We start from the raw sequence: 16,783 nt of genomic DNA, 5'->3' as shown, positions 1-16,783 counted from the left end.
CTAAACCGCATCGATTGAGCAAAAAATTATTATGTCAAACTTTTTAATACCTTCAATAAAGATGAAAGTGGTTAAATATAATTCCTACTATTAAGACCATTTGATCGAAGACTTACAAATAAATCCAAAATTTATATGCAACGAAAATTTCGATGATAAAATCCACCATATTTTCATTAAAATAACTTTTTCCATTTAAATGACTTGAGTTTTTGTGTCATTTTCCTCTATTAATAATTCTTTATCAAATTTTGAATTATTTAAGGGATTTATATTGTACCAGTATATATACGTTCCGTTTTTTTTCAAAAATATTGTTAATCCAATTATTCCTTTCTGAGTAATTGAGGAGACGATTGAACTATTTTCTTCCCTAGAAACTAAAAATATACGTAATATTGAATACGGAGTGCGATGCCAGTTTTGGCTAATATATAAAAGTTTTTGTCTTCCGGTTACAATTTTTATCGTTCATGAAAAAGTTGTTGATATTCAGAAGGATTTTTGTTCAAGATCTTGAGCACTGGTGCCAAAAATCGACTGTTGATATCAAGTTCGCAGTATTACGGGGATTAGAAAAGATTTCTGGGGCGGATTGAAATACGGGTTCCGTTTTTTTTTTGCGATCAGCATTAAATACCCTGGCCTGAAAAGTCCTGCATCATCGACAGGCTTGTCACCGTTTCTTCCTCATTAAGGAGGATATAAACTAACATAAACTAAATTCCTTATTGTTGTAGTAGCAGATCTGAGTAGCCTTGTAATCCATCTGAGCTTAGTAGAAGCGAGTCTTGGAAGCTTATAGTGGGCAATATTCATTAGTGAAGTTTAAGTTGTAAGAAAATGAACTACATTAAAATACTCAGCCTAAATTTTATGGTGACGCTGTATGGTCTAAGCGATCGATATAATTGATATCCCATACTAATGTCATGCCAGCGAGTGTAAATGTGAGGTTAAGTGATGCCATGTGGAGGTAAACCGACGGTAGGTGAATGATAGAAAGTGTGTGGGGCAGTGGTGAAGGTAACCGGTGGAGTCACCACGTCTCACATCTGACGCCCTCTCAACCTCAATTAAGGGATTAGGCCAGTGTAGGGAGGGAACTTATTTTCTTATCATTTAGTACCATTTAATTGGAATCCTCTGTTATCCATAATAACTTAGATGGTGTGCCTATTTTTATTCGATGCGAGGGCGATGTCGATGTTAACTGCATATTTTGAGCCCGAATCATGTTCAGTTCTTAATTGGACATGATCTCGGAAATGTCTTTCTCCATTAATTATGTTTTTGTCCGAACTGATATAAAGTGTGGCATCTTTGTAACAAGAAGGGTATGTGCACTGGTTATACCAAAAAAGTGTGCTTAATACTTCATTATCTTTCTTCGCATGCAACTCTCGACTGACATTCTACTGATTCTCCACGTTTTTGTGCAGAGCATCACAGAGAAATGGTTGGCTGCTGGGTCCTCACCGGTGGACTGGTGCGAAGACAACTACACCGTCAGCAGCAACATCGCCGAGTTCACCAATACTTTCTCGAATGTTCTCTTCTTCCTTATACCATTGGTCTCGTTGCGCCGCCATGTTTGGAACAATTACACGAAAAGGGTTTCGTACGGTTCTCTGGTATTGCAATTTATCATCATTTGCATTGGTGCAGGAAGCGTTTACTTTCACGCCACATTGTCGCTTTTAGGACAGTTATTGGATGAAGTGGCTATTATTTGGGCTCTTACTCTTGGTTACGCATTTCTTCTCCCACATAGTAAGAGACCTTGGTTTTTCCATGGAGTACAAGCCATTATTATTGCCGTGGCCTTAGCTGCTGCCCTGACAGTTTTTTGGTCAGTGGCACCGCAGGTGAACGCTTTTGCTCTCATGGTCGGGGCTCTACCTATTTTCTACCTCAAAGTTTACGTCCTGACCAGCAATACAAATTCCACTCTGCGACGCTTGACGATGCTGTCGGCAGGTTTCATGGCGACGGCGATAGTGTTTTGGGTCGCGGATAAAACGATGTGTGGAGTGTGGAAAAGAGCAGGAATACCAGGTCTTCACAGTGTGTGGCACTTGCTGTCTGCTGTCGCCTCTTATCTCACTATAACCATTTTCTCGTACTTAAAAGCTGTTAAAGAGCAGCCGTCCGCTCGGCCTATCATACGATTTTTACTGAACGACCGTTGGGGTATACCGTACGTTCATTGTACTTTATAGATTGGTGAATATTATTCTGAATACAGCCTATAATTTTGAACTGTGCTCAAGTTTATTTCAAAACATATCAAGGTATTAATTTAAGAATTTGAGCTTCATTGAACGTAAGTGATAATACTTTCATCATTGACATAAAAGTGAAGTGTCCAAAAATGTCTACTTGGCCAAGGTATAGATGATAATTTTGTTTAGGGGCTACACAATTTCAAAATTAATAACATTTTGTGCAGTAAGAGATTTCTACACAAATTTTAAGTTTCTGGCAGCAACAAAAGCATATTAGTTGTAAAAGAATCAAGCGGTGATAGTGGATCTATAACAATAGACCAATTAAAAGACTCGACCAAAAAATTAATAACGCTTTTTGCATCATAATTTTTTTCCATCCAGGAGAGAACCCTGCATGAACATACCATATATTGTTCCAGACAGTAAGCAAAAGTCATTACGTAATCACGAACAGTTTGTTCATGTTCATTTCACTTGCGTCATGAAATAATGAGAATCAATGCTACAAGGTTCTTGAGATTGGTAATGTGAAGCATAACTATTTATACTTATTATGTAATCACGAACAGTTTGTTCATGTTTATTTCACTTGCGTCATTTGATAATAAGAAACAATGCCACAAGGTTCCTAACATTGGTAATGTGAAGTATAATTGGTGCGTCTCTTAGTCGACTGTAATAAGTCCAAAATGACGTTTATCCATCATATACTGCAATCTATTTTCAATTGCGTTCTCAATGTAAATATTAGTAATTAAACTGATTAATAAGAGCAAATCTAAACGCATTCGTCAAAAGTCATCTGTTTAGCGAGGTATTGGGGGGACACTTTATGTAAACGCGATCACATATACAGATCACGAACAACGTATGTGAACTCGGTCACATACAGATCACGAACAACGTATGTGAACTCGGTCACATACAACGTAAGAAACAAATAACATCCACAAATAAACTAATCAACCACCCAATGTATTCATAATACTTAACAGTTGGAAACTCATGCATTTTGAACTACAGATATTGTGCTTGGGCTTTAATGCTTCGCAGGAAGTCGAGGCTAGCAATTGAAACTATAGAATCAGGCAGTGAAATTATAAAGAATAAATGAGTTTATTGAGATAGTCTTAATTATATTGTTCAGTATCTAGCCTTAGTGATACGGTTGTGAATGAGCTCAGTGCTATAGTTCAAACATTTCCCTCGATTCACTATATGTAGGCCTATTCTGGGGAGAGTCTCTTTGTGTTGCGTTATTTATCACAGTTTTGTAATATATTGTTTACCTGTTAATCCTTATCATTGATTTGTTGTTTAAGATTGCGTATTTTATCAGTTTCTTGTAACTTCTATGCACAATTGGGTCTCAAAACTGAAATTCAGAGACCTACTTAGGCTTATTCTAGTTGATTTGTTCTAGAGCCAATCAATGAGAATTGATCGGAGCGCTCGATCCATTAATTCCTGAATTGATAATTTATTGCTATTTTAGATTTTTGATATTCACTCTTTTTTGCTTTTCACATTTCAGTGAAACCTTCTTTTTGACGACGGTAAAGAAAGCACTTAAAATTGTCAATCGTGAAAATATTTTTAGGAACGTGTTGAGTCATAATTTATTGTGATTACAAGTTTTCAAACTGAGATTTCTTTCACGGACATATAATATTATTAAATCTGATTTATCGTGGCTACATTAATACATACAGCAGAACACTCATATTAATCGGTGTGCCGCATGTAATTTTGTTATTTTTAGTTAATTCGGTCAATTTGACGCGAATGCCAGCTATAATTGCGGAGATCGTATTGATTTCTAATTGAATTAAATTTGAACCCCGTTCAAAAATTTTAAATGTTCTATTTAATCCAAAGTATATTAATTTCATTTTTGGTGATCTACGAGATGCCTCATGAGTCTGCAAATATATCTACTTCTCCACTCGGTTAAAATTATCTTTGGTTATTACAAATCCAATGTTCCTGCGCTATAATAGCGGTGTCAGCGTTGAAAATTATATAGCAATTTGGCCTATTATCGATTCTGAACACCATAGAATTTTCACTGCTTATTGCAGGTCTCGAACACGCAACTCACTGCTCCAATTTCCCTTACCGCTCGGTCACCTCTTTGATTTGAAAACTTTTACTGTTGGCTGCTAGTAAAGAACCCACAAGTCACTGCTCATATTCTGGTGCCATTAATTTAACCATTCGCCTACAATGCTGAGTAAAACGTTTGAATAGTTGTCAAAATGTTACTTTCAAGAATCATTATGCGCTAGAGCAGGAGTTAGTAAACCTTTCTACGGAGGCCAATATTGACGATTCACTGTTATCAGCGAGCCACATGCATATATTTTATGTAAATTTTTATTCACATTTGCCACGGATGAAAACATACATTCACGATAATAACATAAGTGAACATTAATGTTTTGTAATAACAGTTTGCTCCTTCTTCAAATTGTCAACCAAATTGTAGCGACAATTGTTACTGTCGCCAACAATTGTCAAAAATTAGTATGCTATAAATTAAACATTAAGGGGAGCGTCTGGGGTAAAATTTTGAATTTTGGCTGTACGTTGATTTATGCGTTCACGACAGCTTGCAAAAGGGGGGGGGTCGGGGGAGTTCTTTCACATTTTAGGTGGGCGATAATTCCCGGTAGCATGCATAAATAGCTAGTCCACATACGTTGGCGGGGGGGAAAATCAAAAAATTGTCGAAAAATTTACAAAAAATGCTCCCACACCCACAAAAATGAAAAATCCTAAAAACCCTCGTGTTACGTTTTAGATATGGTTTTTACGCATCGAATGATACGTGTCTCGATGTTGTAGCTTGAAAATCCTAGGAGGAGATAGATTTCTACAGTACCCCCTTTTTTGGCCGTTTTCTAATAATTTCACGTTTTCTTTCATTTTTTTCGAAAAATTCACACGAACAAAAATGTCTTAGAATCTGATACCTCTTGCTAGAAACTCACTATAACAACAAAAGGATCGTGAGGCCTGGCTCTGTTTTACACATGTGTACCAAGTTTCAGAGTGATCCGTCTGTGAATAGCCGAGATAAATTTTACCCCAGACGCTCCCCTTAACTGAAAAAAAATATAACTCAGCACTCACTGCAGTGAGTGACCGAGAGCGCATTGGGTCGCCTGCCGAAGACCACCATGCACTGCTCTGGATGTAATGGACCATCATGATTCCTGCCTTCCGGAACGTAGCCTTCAACACTTCAAGCCGTTCGTATCTAGTCCGTGGGTCGAACCAGTCCTCGGTCGAACGGCCACTTGTCGAAGGACGGTAAATTTTGGAACAGAACTATGCTATCTAAAACCTACGCTCAGATGCGGTGAATGCAAAATTGCGTAATTTAACGATGCCCGGAAGTCAGATTCGATCCGCGGCCTGGTGGTGCACGGCAGGTGGTGGTCAAGGCCGGAAGAGGACAAAGCCGAGTGGTGCACGGCTGATTGGTGTAGGTCCGGAGAGATCCAAGGCCTTCGATTCAGGGCTTATTGGAGCACAAAATTGGTGGTGCACGGCTGGGCTCCCAGCGTATTTTCTCGTCAACGAAAACGGGAAGTCACGGACGGACATGGTGAGCATAATAGTGAATTTTTTCCATAAATGAGAAAATGCGCTAAAAATAACTTTCTAAAGAATATAAATTCTCGATATTTCATCGTATTCACTGCAACGTTTTGTTGTAGTAGAATCTGTAGACTAGCTCGTCTGACCAATGTGTGATAATAAAAAAATAAGAATGCGTACTCCATACAATATGTTATTCAACCCTGTGTCGGTTGCAGCAAAAATATAGATATGTGAACGAAAGTTGATATCTTAGTGCATGTTTTGTTTGTTCACGACCGCATTTTTATTGTTCTTTTCCTTTTATAAGTTAGAATCTATTCTTCCGAATATTATTGATCGATAAAAAATATACAATCATATCAATAAATTTATTAACTGACTTTGTAATTGTAATTACAGGGGATCCCGTTTGGCGAACCTAATTTTTTTAATAACTGGAAAGGACATCGGACCTCCGCAAGGGTCCCCTCTGATACCAAAAAATTGCACATACAATAAGATGATAAAATAATTTCTTATAATAAAATTCTTAATGGGGCATTTTTCCGACCGAGATAGTGGAGATCCTGCTCTTATTCCGGCCTTAAGCCATGGCCAAATTCATAACTTGCATGCTCCTGATGATGTCCAATTCATCATCAATAGGTATCGATACTTTTATGCAGATCCATTGCGTTTTCCAGCGCCCACGGTCATACAGCAAAGTATGCTTAATGCTTATAAGGCAGAACGTAATTTTTCCAAATTGCTGACTCTCAAGTCGGTTTGGTCGTCAAGCATGACGTTCACGGTGTTGAGTAGTGAGAACCAGTGCAGACTAAAAGTTCTACAAGTGCGGACATCATAGGTTCTGCCTAGCTCCTAGTTGTAGTGGGATCTGGGATGCCTGTCGCAAAGAATGGACTTTGCCCCATCCAGAATCAAATAGTTGATGCCGTAGCCACATTTTTATGTTTTTTTATCTGCTACTAAAACTCTTCATACATTATAAGCACTGATATAAAATCTCTAGTTCGGATATAACTAACCAACTAAAACTTGTGGGAAACTAACTCCCACATCCCATTCAGATTCAGTTCCATCCAACTTGCACTAAAGTCTAAACTGAGTGCCAAATTTGATGTGAGCAGAATCACTCTCTGCAGTTGTTTTGGGATCAGCTCTTTACTTAGTCTTTAGTGTACAGCTTGTTGTGACTGCCCTTAGTAAAGATTGTTGCTGCTCACCTCAATATTACTCTTAATTTTTGATCCTTCAGACATATGCCCACAGGACAGGAGTTTTGCTTGTTGTGAGGTAGCAACTCACTCTCCCATATTGATAAGACCATTTTGGTTGGAAGAAGCTTCAGGCTGTGCCGCCCAGGCTGGACCTTTGGTGGAGCCTACAAACATGGTGCAATTACATATCAATTTTAAATTACCTTGGTAATTTGAGTTTTGGGAACGCCAAACTTAAATTAGAGGAGTGGCGGCTCGCTGTTCGCAGCCCCCGCGCGCACGGCAGACAACCTCCCACGCTGTGATGCATCCAGTAATCTACTTTCATATCTCCTGTAAATGGCTCCAATCTCCATCGCGTAAGTCTCGTAGCAGTTCTCCCTTTCTTGGCTTAAGTTGGCTATAACTGTTGACTGATTTCTGCTTTCAGCGCACCATTTTAAAAAAAAATTAGATTAGGACCAGTTTGTCAATGAAAAATCTAGAAACCGAGTGGGAAGCAAAAAACCTGGATCTAGGTTTTTTCTGCTTCGGAGCGCCACTGTGCCTGCGGAGTGCCTGCTGGAGTCTGCTGGGGCTAAATGCCCAAGGATTTGCTAAAAAACCACCATGCCTACAAACTCGTGTGAGGCTGAGTGCAGGGCATGTCAGTGAACACTAACCCAGGATGAAATATGAACATATATTCAAATCTCATTCATTTAAATGCAGCATTTGCCCTTTCCAGTAGCAATATTCTCAGATTCTATATAGTCAGATGGGGTAGGACAGGACTGAAATCACTAACAAGCCTGTAGCATCTATACCATGAATAACTAAAAAACCCTAAACCTATCACAAGGTGTAGTTATGCAATTGGCTTCTAAGCTACAACTCAGACGTTTAAGGTTTTGCATCTAACATAAGTTTCTGTACAGATTAAAAAAAGTGAGCTGGTCCCATCTTACCCCATTGTGGTAAGATGGGACCAGGGACCAGGCTGGGATAAGAAAGGACCAACTGATAATTCTTATGTTACAAGGTTTTTAATAAAAGTACAAATCTGATATTCAATATTATCCATCTAGATACATATTATTTTATTAAACAACCACTTGTTACTGTTTTGTGTTATGGGAAGTCAACTCTAATATCAGTCACATTGAAGTTTTTGTCACTTGAAAACTTTGTTAAGCATAGTAATAGTGGGTTGGCTTTGGTTCATTGTAGAGCACTGCTAAATGCTTCATGTATATTCCATTAGTGTCATTGTCTGGGAAATTTATCAAATTGGTAACAAAACCAATGGATAATAACTCAAGTGTCAAACGTCATGTGTTTTCTTGCTAACTGCATTTGTGGTGCACTTCTTTAAACATAGCTCATCACCGTCACTCACCGTCCGCCCGCCCGCCGGCATAGTGACAAAGCAGAGAGTTTTTTAGACTCTCCCTCAAGTTCATTTTTGAGTCCTATAAGTAGACCAGTAAAGTATCATGCATAGTGGCAAAGCAGAGAGTTTTTTAGACTCTCCCTCAAGTTCATTTTTGAGTCCTATAAGTAGACCAGTAAAGTATCATGGATACCGTACCAGCATTATCATACTTAAGAAATTGGTTTAAATCTTGAGTTTTGGGAAAATTAAAAATGAACTGATTCCAAAAAAGCTCTGGTTTGCCACTGCACTATGAGCTCATGCCCTCTCACAGAGTTGTGATCATGATTATTTTTCATGTTTCACACAGTGATTTTTTCCCCAGCCAATCTTGCACATAGTTCTGCAGCTCACTGATGCCTGATGGGAATAGACATCCCTATTTTCTATATCCCTTAGGGCTTTGATGCAATTTGAAATAGTGCACCAAATTTCTCTAATTAAAAAAGCTAACAAGTTATAATGTAGTTTGAGCAAAAGATACAAATTTTGATCAAAATACTGGATGTACTACACAATAAAATATTCATTTAAAAACTATTTTTGATAATCTGTAGGGTAATAGAGGACCATTTGTGTGGTACCGTAAGCCTGGACCATTTGTGGGGTAAGATAGGACCACTAGTGTGGTAAAACAGGATCATTTAGTGGTCCCGTCTTACCCCATGTCTGGTCCTTTTTTACCCCATTTTAGAATATATGTCAGGCAGTGATGGTGGCAGGTAGGACTGCCTAGTATGTCTAAATAGTTGCCTATCACTTGAGGTTACCTGCCTATATCCACAAACCTGGCCAAAAAACTTTTTGTCATTAGACAGAGCTTATTTCCCAAACAGGGTTAACTATTTTGTGACCCTTCTTTACATAGGTTTTCTTTAAAAATTAATCAGAAATTAATTATTTGCAAAAGAGGGTTGCCACAAACACTGAAAAGATGGCAATGATTGTTCTAACATATTCTTTTGTCAAATTGAATTCAGTGCAATTAGAATGCACGCCATGGGCTGGTCCTTTCTCACCCCATTTGACTATAACACTTTTTGACTGTAAAATTATCAGCCGCAAGCAAACCGGCAGATCACATCTATTGAAGTAGACCAATCAGCCCACAGGATTGACAGAAAAACAGCCTGCTATACTTATAGTTTGGCGCTTTGGACTCAGGCCCAGGAGCCAGCCGCCAGATTATCAAAACAATGCATTGCAAGTACATTGTACATGTAGCAACTTACGTGTTGCGTAAGTGCTGCTATGAAGACGTAACTCTAGCAGTGGTATTATCAAAACACTTGTGCAACAAAGCTACTTACAAAGTTACAACTTACAAGAAGCTGTATGCCCTATACAGACTGTACCTACATGCCTTTATGCCTGCTTGGAAGTTAAAGGTGTCAAAAGCAGAGACTGGAGTCAGAGTCCCCTATTGATTTACCAGCAACATGGTGAATTGTAAATTTGTAATATTATTTTGTCAATAATTTGACATAGGTATAATATGTGAACATGCTAAAGCTAAACCCTAAATGGTGTTTTTGGGAAAATTTTCAATCGAGTTTATGCAGAGCTAAATTGTTTTCCTATTGTGTTTTAATTAACAAGCAAATATTGATATTCATATCCAAAAGTTATATGATCATTCTGTAAAACAATATCTTATATCTTCAGGCCTTTTTGTTACAAAATTAGCTACGTATGTAGAGGTTTATAAGCCAGCAATTTTTCTAGCTATGTATGCAAATTCCTTTCTTTCTCTGCTGATAGTTGCAACTCCTACTCACAAAATGTTTTAAATTCTAGGTAGCTCTCTAAAAAAGTCCTCTAATTTTGAATGGGAATTGGGAATAATGCAATTATTCACTGTGATGCAAAAAATTTGTTGTTGATAACAATGACAAAAAGTGAATTGCTGTTTGGACAACGTCTCACTCATTTCTCCATACTTGCCTGACGCCCTAGTCAGTTTACTCAGTTAACATAGATGACAATGACATGCCACAACCTACTTTCATCCACATATGCTGCGAACTGCCACTGAGTGACTGAGTTAATAGTACCTAGTCTAGTAGATAGGAACAGCAAATTAAAAACCTCTGATTGGTCAGCTAGCCAATTAGTTTTGATAATAGCTTTTCAGATGAGTCTTGCATACAAAAGTTTTGATAATGCCAAAATTAGGGTGTAATTTTTGTGCACAAGTACAAAAGTTATGATGTTGTGATAATCTGGCCTCAGGATTGTCTGCCAGTGTGCAGAAAAATTCTGCACCACTTGGACACCACCAACTTTTTTTTGGACTGCCACCAACCTGTCCGTATTCATCCTTTGCATCGAATCAGCCCACAGTCGAATGGCGGCTTGTCAAGCGCCAAAATTAAATATGTTGTGATGTTTTTAAATAAAAAAATAGTTGGTATTTCTTTGAATGTTGCTTGCTTTCTTGATGTATGAGATCTCAAAGGCCCATGGTTTAAGATAATGGTTTCATTGACTGCTAATTTAACAAACTCCTAACTAACCTGCCATTAATCCTGGTTCCAAATTCTTAGTATTTGAACTACTAAAAATCTATATAATGTATTTATTTGTAATATTGTTTCTTCCTATCTTCACTATTACATGTTGATTCCTTCAACAGTGGTACATGTCTTTTGGGTTAAATTGAAAGAGTTTGCTGACATCATTTTATTCTTCTCCATTATGTCTTTAGAGCAAACTGCCTGTGAAGGTGAGTTCTCTTGAACAATCTAAAATGTATCAAATGTAAAATGTATTGAAGTTTTTGGTTGTATTATTGGTTTATTTTATCAAGAATTTTGGAGTAATTTGAATTATATCTCAGAAGCTGTTAATTTTTTTCATTGATTTATTAATCCATGCTGCCTTAGTGTCAGACAAGTTAGATTTTTTTCAAGAATAATCTAGTTTTATTGCAATAAATGCAATTTTATGCTGTTGGCTGATCTCTAATACTAGCTTTACATTCAGAATTTTGCAAATATAGGTATTGATATTATTTTATCCTATTAATTGTTGCAATTAAACATGACAGAAATACTAGAAAATTTTAGGTTCTTGTCTTGTTTGGGCTTCCATGCTGTAATGTTGGAAATTGTACCACTTGAAAATTAAAAATTGGTAAATGGTAAGTTAGTTCCAAGTGTTCAACCTAAACTGTTGGCATTTTTCAGATTTGAAAGCATTTGAGAGGCGTCTAACAGAGGTTATTGCTCATCTCAAGCCTGCCACTGTCAGATGGAGATGTGAGTTTTTTGGTTTATTTTACTATTAATTTGTTCTTCCTTACTTGAAGTCATGTCTGAATTAAATGTAGTGTGATAAAAAATGCTTATACCTTTCTTGAATAGTATGGGCTGGGCTATTTTCAGCCATAGATATCAAATTTAGGATATGAAGGAAAATTTTCAAGTTATAGAACGTCATTTATGAATCAGTAAAATAAAATATTCACAGTGCCCATTCACTAAATGAATTGCAAATAGTGATTTATAGAAAAGTAATCTTGATTTTCTATTGACGGGAATGGTCATTAATGCTATGGAACTGTTTTTGATTCATTTTTCATTTGCTCCTTAAAATTTCGAACCATGCTAAATTTCACTGATTTGACATTAGCTAAATCATTGGATACTGTCAGCCACTTTAGTATTGACTCAGTTGCTTGTGAAGTTTACATTTCTGAGCAGGTTTCTTGGGACTCTATCAAGATTGGTTCATGAATTGCACAAGAATGTGAACAAATTTAAATGCAACGTTTTTTACCCTGCCTGTCATGTATACCTGTATATACTGTCCATGTCTTGATTCTCTAGGAATGCCAATTCCTCTGCATTTGCAATCGTCCATCTTTAAATTGTACATACCTATATATAGTATGTCTGTTGTTATCAGTTTTCCTTTATAGTTCTGTAGATTCATTTTATGTATTCATATCCATGGTACACCATCATCAGTGTCCATCATATGATTATTCAATCAGTTTTTGTTTTTCGTTTCAATGGGATTTAAAGGTTGCACATACTTGTTATCATAAAGAATGGAAATGCAATGAAGAAATTCTCATGAAGACTATCCATGGAATTTTTTTAATAAGCGCCACATTATGAAACATTCCTGTAAAAAAAATTAGACTTTTTCAACTAACTAAAGTGGACCATCTTCATAATGCTTATTCTTGGGTATATAGTACCATAGTGAAAATCTGTACAGATATTTGCCATTCAATTCCAGTGATGTCTCTTAACTGATCCAAATTTATGTTTTGTCACTAAGAAAAGTCTGTGGTTTTCCTGTTATTTTAATTACAGTAATTGCGAATTATTTAAGTACAATTAAATTCAGAAATATGGGTTTTTCTTTTAATCTTTCTCACTTATTACATTTTATTTCACCTTTAACCATTTACAGGGCTTTTAATTTGGTTTAAATGAAGATGCAATTCATGCTATTTTAAAGTGCACATGCTCTAACACAAATTTTTTATCTGGTGATGAATTTCAAGTAAATTATTGTTTGTTTATAGTGCTGCTGCTGATCGCCTCCTCGGCCACATGTTGGGGTGCGTGGCTGTGGCTGGCAGACCCGCTCACCACGCAGCTGCCCTTCCTGCACTCTCTCCTCAACCATTACTTCTTCACCATCGCCACACTCTTCCTTGGTATGTCACGTACCCAGGGTCTGAGTACAGGTCCACCTTCAGGGCATCCTGGCTCATATTTTCTGCTCCAGTAAACTAGTTTGCTTTGAGTGTACCAAAGATCTTGTTTGGATGTGACTTGAGCTGCCTTTTTGGAAGTGACTTGAGCTGTCTTTTTGGAAGTGACTTGAGCTGCCTTTTTGGAAGTGACTTGAGCTGCCTTTTTGGAAGTGACTTGAGCTGCCTTTTTGGGAGTGACTTGAGCTGCATTTTTGGGAGTGACTTGAGCTGCATTTTTGGAAGTGACTTGAGCTGCCTTTTTGGGAGTGACTTGAGCTGCCTTTTTGGGAGTGACTTGAGCTGCCTTTTTGGGAGTGACTTGAGCTGTCTTTACAAAAATCTTGCTTGGAAGTGACTCTGCCGCCTTTCAATCTGCTTCTCTGCCATGCCCACAGAAAGAACAAGTGTACAATTATAGAGTGTACTACTGCTTAATTTAGCCATCATCTGCATATGAGAGTATTGTATAATGAATTAATGGCGAGTGTCAGCCTGCCCTACCTTTGAGTCACTGGAAGTAGCTTTCTTTTCATCGTACAGTCGCTCTTTCTAGCGCATTTACTCATTTATGGTAAAAATGCACTATTGTGCTCGCCATGTCCGTCCGTCCGTCTGTCCGTCCATGACTTCACGTTTTCGTCGACGAGAAAATGCGCTCTCTGTCACTCACTGCAGTGAGTACTGAGTTGAATTTTTTGTTCATATTGAGTACTGCTGTTCATGTCTGGCGTCCACCGTATTACCGTTAATGGTGCTGTGTTGCAGTGCTGCTGTTCATGTCTGGCGTCCACCGTAAGGTCATGGCGCCGTCTATCATCGCGTCACGCACGCGGGCCGCTCTCCGGGACTTCAACATGAGCTGCGATGACACCGGCAAACTCATCCTCAAGCCGCGCCCCGCCTGAGCCTCATACTCTCCTGGAATTAGCCAATTGTTCCTTCCCTATTATCATTTAATGTTTGTTACTTTTTGGTTTATGGATATATTGGTCGTCGTCATTGCTATTCGTATCTAACGCCTGATAACTCTAGCTACCGTCTATATCAAAATGGTGATGGTTGTCTGACATACAAGTTCGGTCCAAAATTTCGACTGATCTGATGTCGTTCAAATTTTCCGGCCATGGGCGAACGACATTCATTTCTATATTTTTATTCATTTGAAGCATTTCTCTGGTCATAAATGTTCACTTCCAGTAGATCTTTGCGGGTCGTCAACACATGAGTAATATAATTACTTTATCGATTATTCCTGATTTAAAGTTTGGTGAAATTAGTTCCAATTTTGGTTAGTTAGGGGAATTAAATTTATGTAATATAAATTATGAAACATGCGGGGAATAATTCCTTGTACCGTAGATAATAATGTGAAGGAGGATGGAGCTCGAATTCGTACCAACACTCTACCAACTTTGATTCGGTGGTGCATTAGAGGAGGACTTGCGTTCGTCTGTGACAGCGGCTTGCTCTTTGTGGGGTGCTGCTGGGCATGTTGTGCGATTCAACTGTACGCAGCATGAAGGAACAGCATCGTGACAGCTGCTGCTCTCAGTTCTGAGTGACTGGGCAGGTTATTTTGTTCAACTGTACGCAGCATGCGGGAACAGCATCGTGATAGCTGCTGCTCTCAGTTTTGTATGACGGGGCAGGTTGTGCTGTTCAACTCTACCCCGCATGCTGCCATCGGTACGCGGCAACGGTACGCGGCAAGTGCTGTTGTCATCGCCGCGATACGGCGGCGCTTACGCGACTTGTGAAGCAGCGTGGCCAGAACTTTGGTGCTTTGGTAGGTCTTGTGCACCTACTCATTACCATGAAGGAGAATGAGAAGCTACTTGACAAATTATAAATTTGTATTGATTAACATTCGAGGTACAATTTACAAAAAATGAAAACAAGATTAGTGTCTTTGATACAGACATTATTGCGAAAGAACTAAAATGAAGCAAAGGAATTATTGAGATCGCAGTGGATATTAAAATGATTTAGTTTGATTGACGAATTTTCTGTTGCTGTGGAAGAAACGTCTTCAAAATGAAATCCTGCTTAATGAAGCTATATTAAAATAGTTCTTTTTGTGGCCTTATTACCGTTTTAATTAAACGTTTGCGTTAACTAGAAAGTTTGTGTGTACATTATTTTATTTGATGTGGTCGTATAAAGTAAAGGTTAAATTTAGAGACATTTTTGCCCGACATTAAATAAGAAAATTTAGATGACGAGTCGTTGCATTGGATGCAGAAATGTTATAACTAAGATTTTTTAAAGCTGTATTATCATTAATTAATAATTTATTAACATACATGTAATCATCAAGCGAGAAGATAGATCTATTGTGCACGAGTAATGAACTTGATAAGGTACTTCCTATAAAAAGCTTTAGATTAGCGAGCGATTGAGCCAGAATTTAATGTGTGTCGGCTTTAGAGCTTCATTGCACTAGGCTTCAGATTTGAGGCTACGTACATGTTATGTATGACAGAATCCTAATATCTTTTATTTCTAAAACATTTTATAGACGCATATTTTTCAGTTATAAATGAGCAAACTTTGAGTGGCAGACTTCTGCTAATCCTGTGAAGCGTGAAAAGCGCTTTACAAAAAGTATTCCACAGGTCGTACAGTATCTTCTGCTGACGCTATTTCTGTTGGATTTCATAGGAAGATGTATTAATGCAACCTTCATTTGTTTGCATATTATGAACCAGGAGACGTTCCTTGTCTACTGGAATATGTTGATGAAAAAATGTTTACTGATGGAAAGACGTTATTTTTTTTCTATTAAAAACTTGAGGTCTGACGTTTAACCACTTTTTCAACAGACTGTAACTCTGGTTACCAAGTCTTTACGTACGAATAGCCTTGCCAGTAGTCACTGTATCCTTAAGCGAATAGTCAACATGTATAAATTACTTGCGCATCTTTATGGTGGCTGCAACGAGTTTCTTCAAGTTCCTTAAACGTTATTGGGAACTTAAAAATTGAAATAAAAAGCGTCACTTACAACCTATATTTCAATCTATTTTATTACAGATTCGTGAGCTTTCATTTAACATTATCGCTTGGATCTAGTACGTCGCTACAGAACAACGTGTCTCTTAATAAGATTGAAGTTCAAATTGATTAAGGCAGATAATGCGACCCTAGTATTGTGAGAGTCGTGCATAAACAGCTCTGCGTAATGTGCGTCGAATCGTGACAAGAAGCTTTGTGTGCACTGAATTCTGGATTAAATTTGCGCTCTGAAAGGTTAAGTATCTTGCCATAACTAACTTAACCTGAACCAACACATGGCCTATAAGTTGGTTATCATTGCAGTGGAGTAAAAAGTGTGACCTGCACGCCGGGGATCGTAAGTACGATAGAAAGATCAGGCGTTAGCATCCAGCGAGTTGGTGGTGTGTCATGCTGGCAAGGTTCCATCTCCTGCTTTATTTAGGAACACAGACGAGATAAATAGGTAATAGCTAAGATAATTTTGTCCTATTGAAAAGCTCACTTACGAGTTCGTGGGTCATTAACCCTCTATCGCCGTATGTCACTCTCCGGGAACATAATTTTAAAATAAAATTATATGTAAGCTATTGAGTACAGC

At 37.9% G+C, this 16,783-nt stretch overlaps 1 protein-coding gene across 1 annotated transcript; it reads left to right on the top strand.

Moving 5' to 3' along the window:
• Positions 1-11,046: 11,046 nt before the first annotated feature.
• LOC108679674 (nuclear envelope phosphatase-regulatory subunit 1) lies at positions 11,047-16,747 on the top strand. Its single transcript, XM_018168365.2, has 4 exons — positions 11,047-11,199; positions 11,663-11,734; positions 13,015-13,149; positions 13,954-16,747. Exons 1-4 carry the CDS (start codon positions 11,091-11,093, stop codon positions 14,091-14,093), a joined length of 456 nt encoding a protein of 151 aa, XP_018023854.1. The 5' UTR covers positions 11,047-11,090; the 3' UTR covers positions 14,094-16,747.
• Positions 16,748-16,783: the final 36 nt, after the last annotated feature.

The sequence above is a fragment of the Hyalella azteca genome, unplaced genomic scaffold (genome assembly GCF_000764305.2).
Source record: "Hyalella azteca isolate HAZT.00-mixed unplaced genomic scaffold, Hazt_2.0.2 contig17671, whole genome shotgun sequence".
NCBI lineage: Eukaryota > Metazoa > Arthropoda > Malacostraca > Amphipoda > Hyalellidae > Hyalella > Hyalella azteca.
The sequence above is the reverse complement of the archived record's forward strand: the minus strand, read 5'-3'. Positions and strand labels throughout refer to the sequence as shown.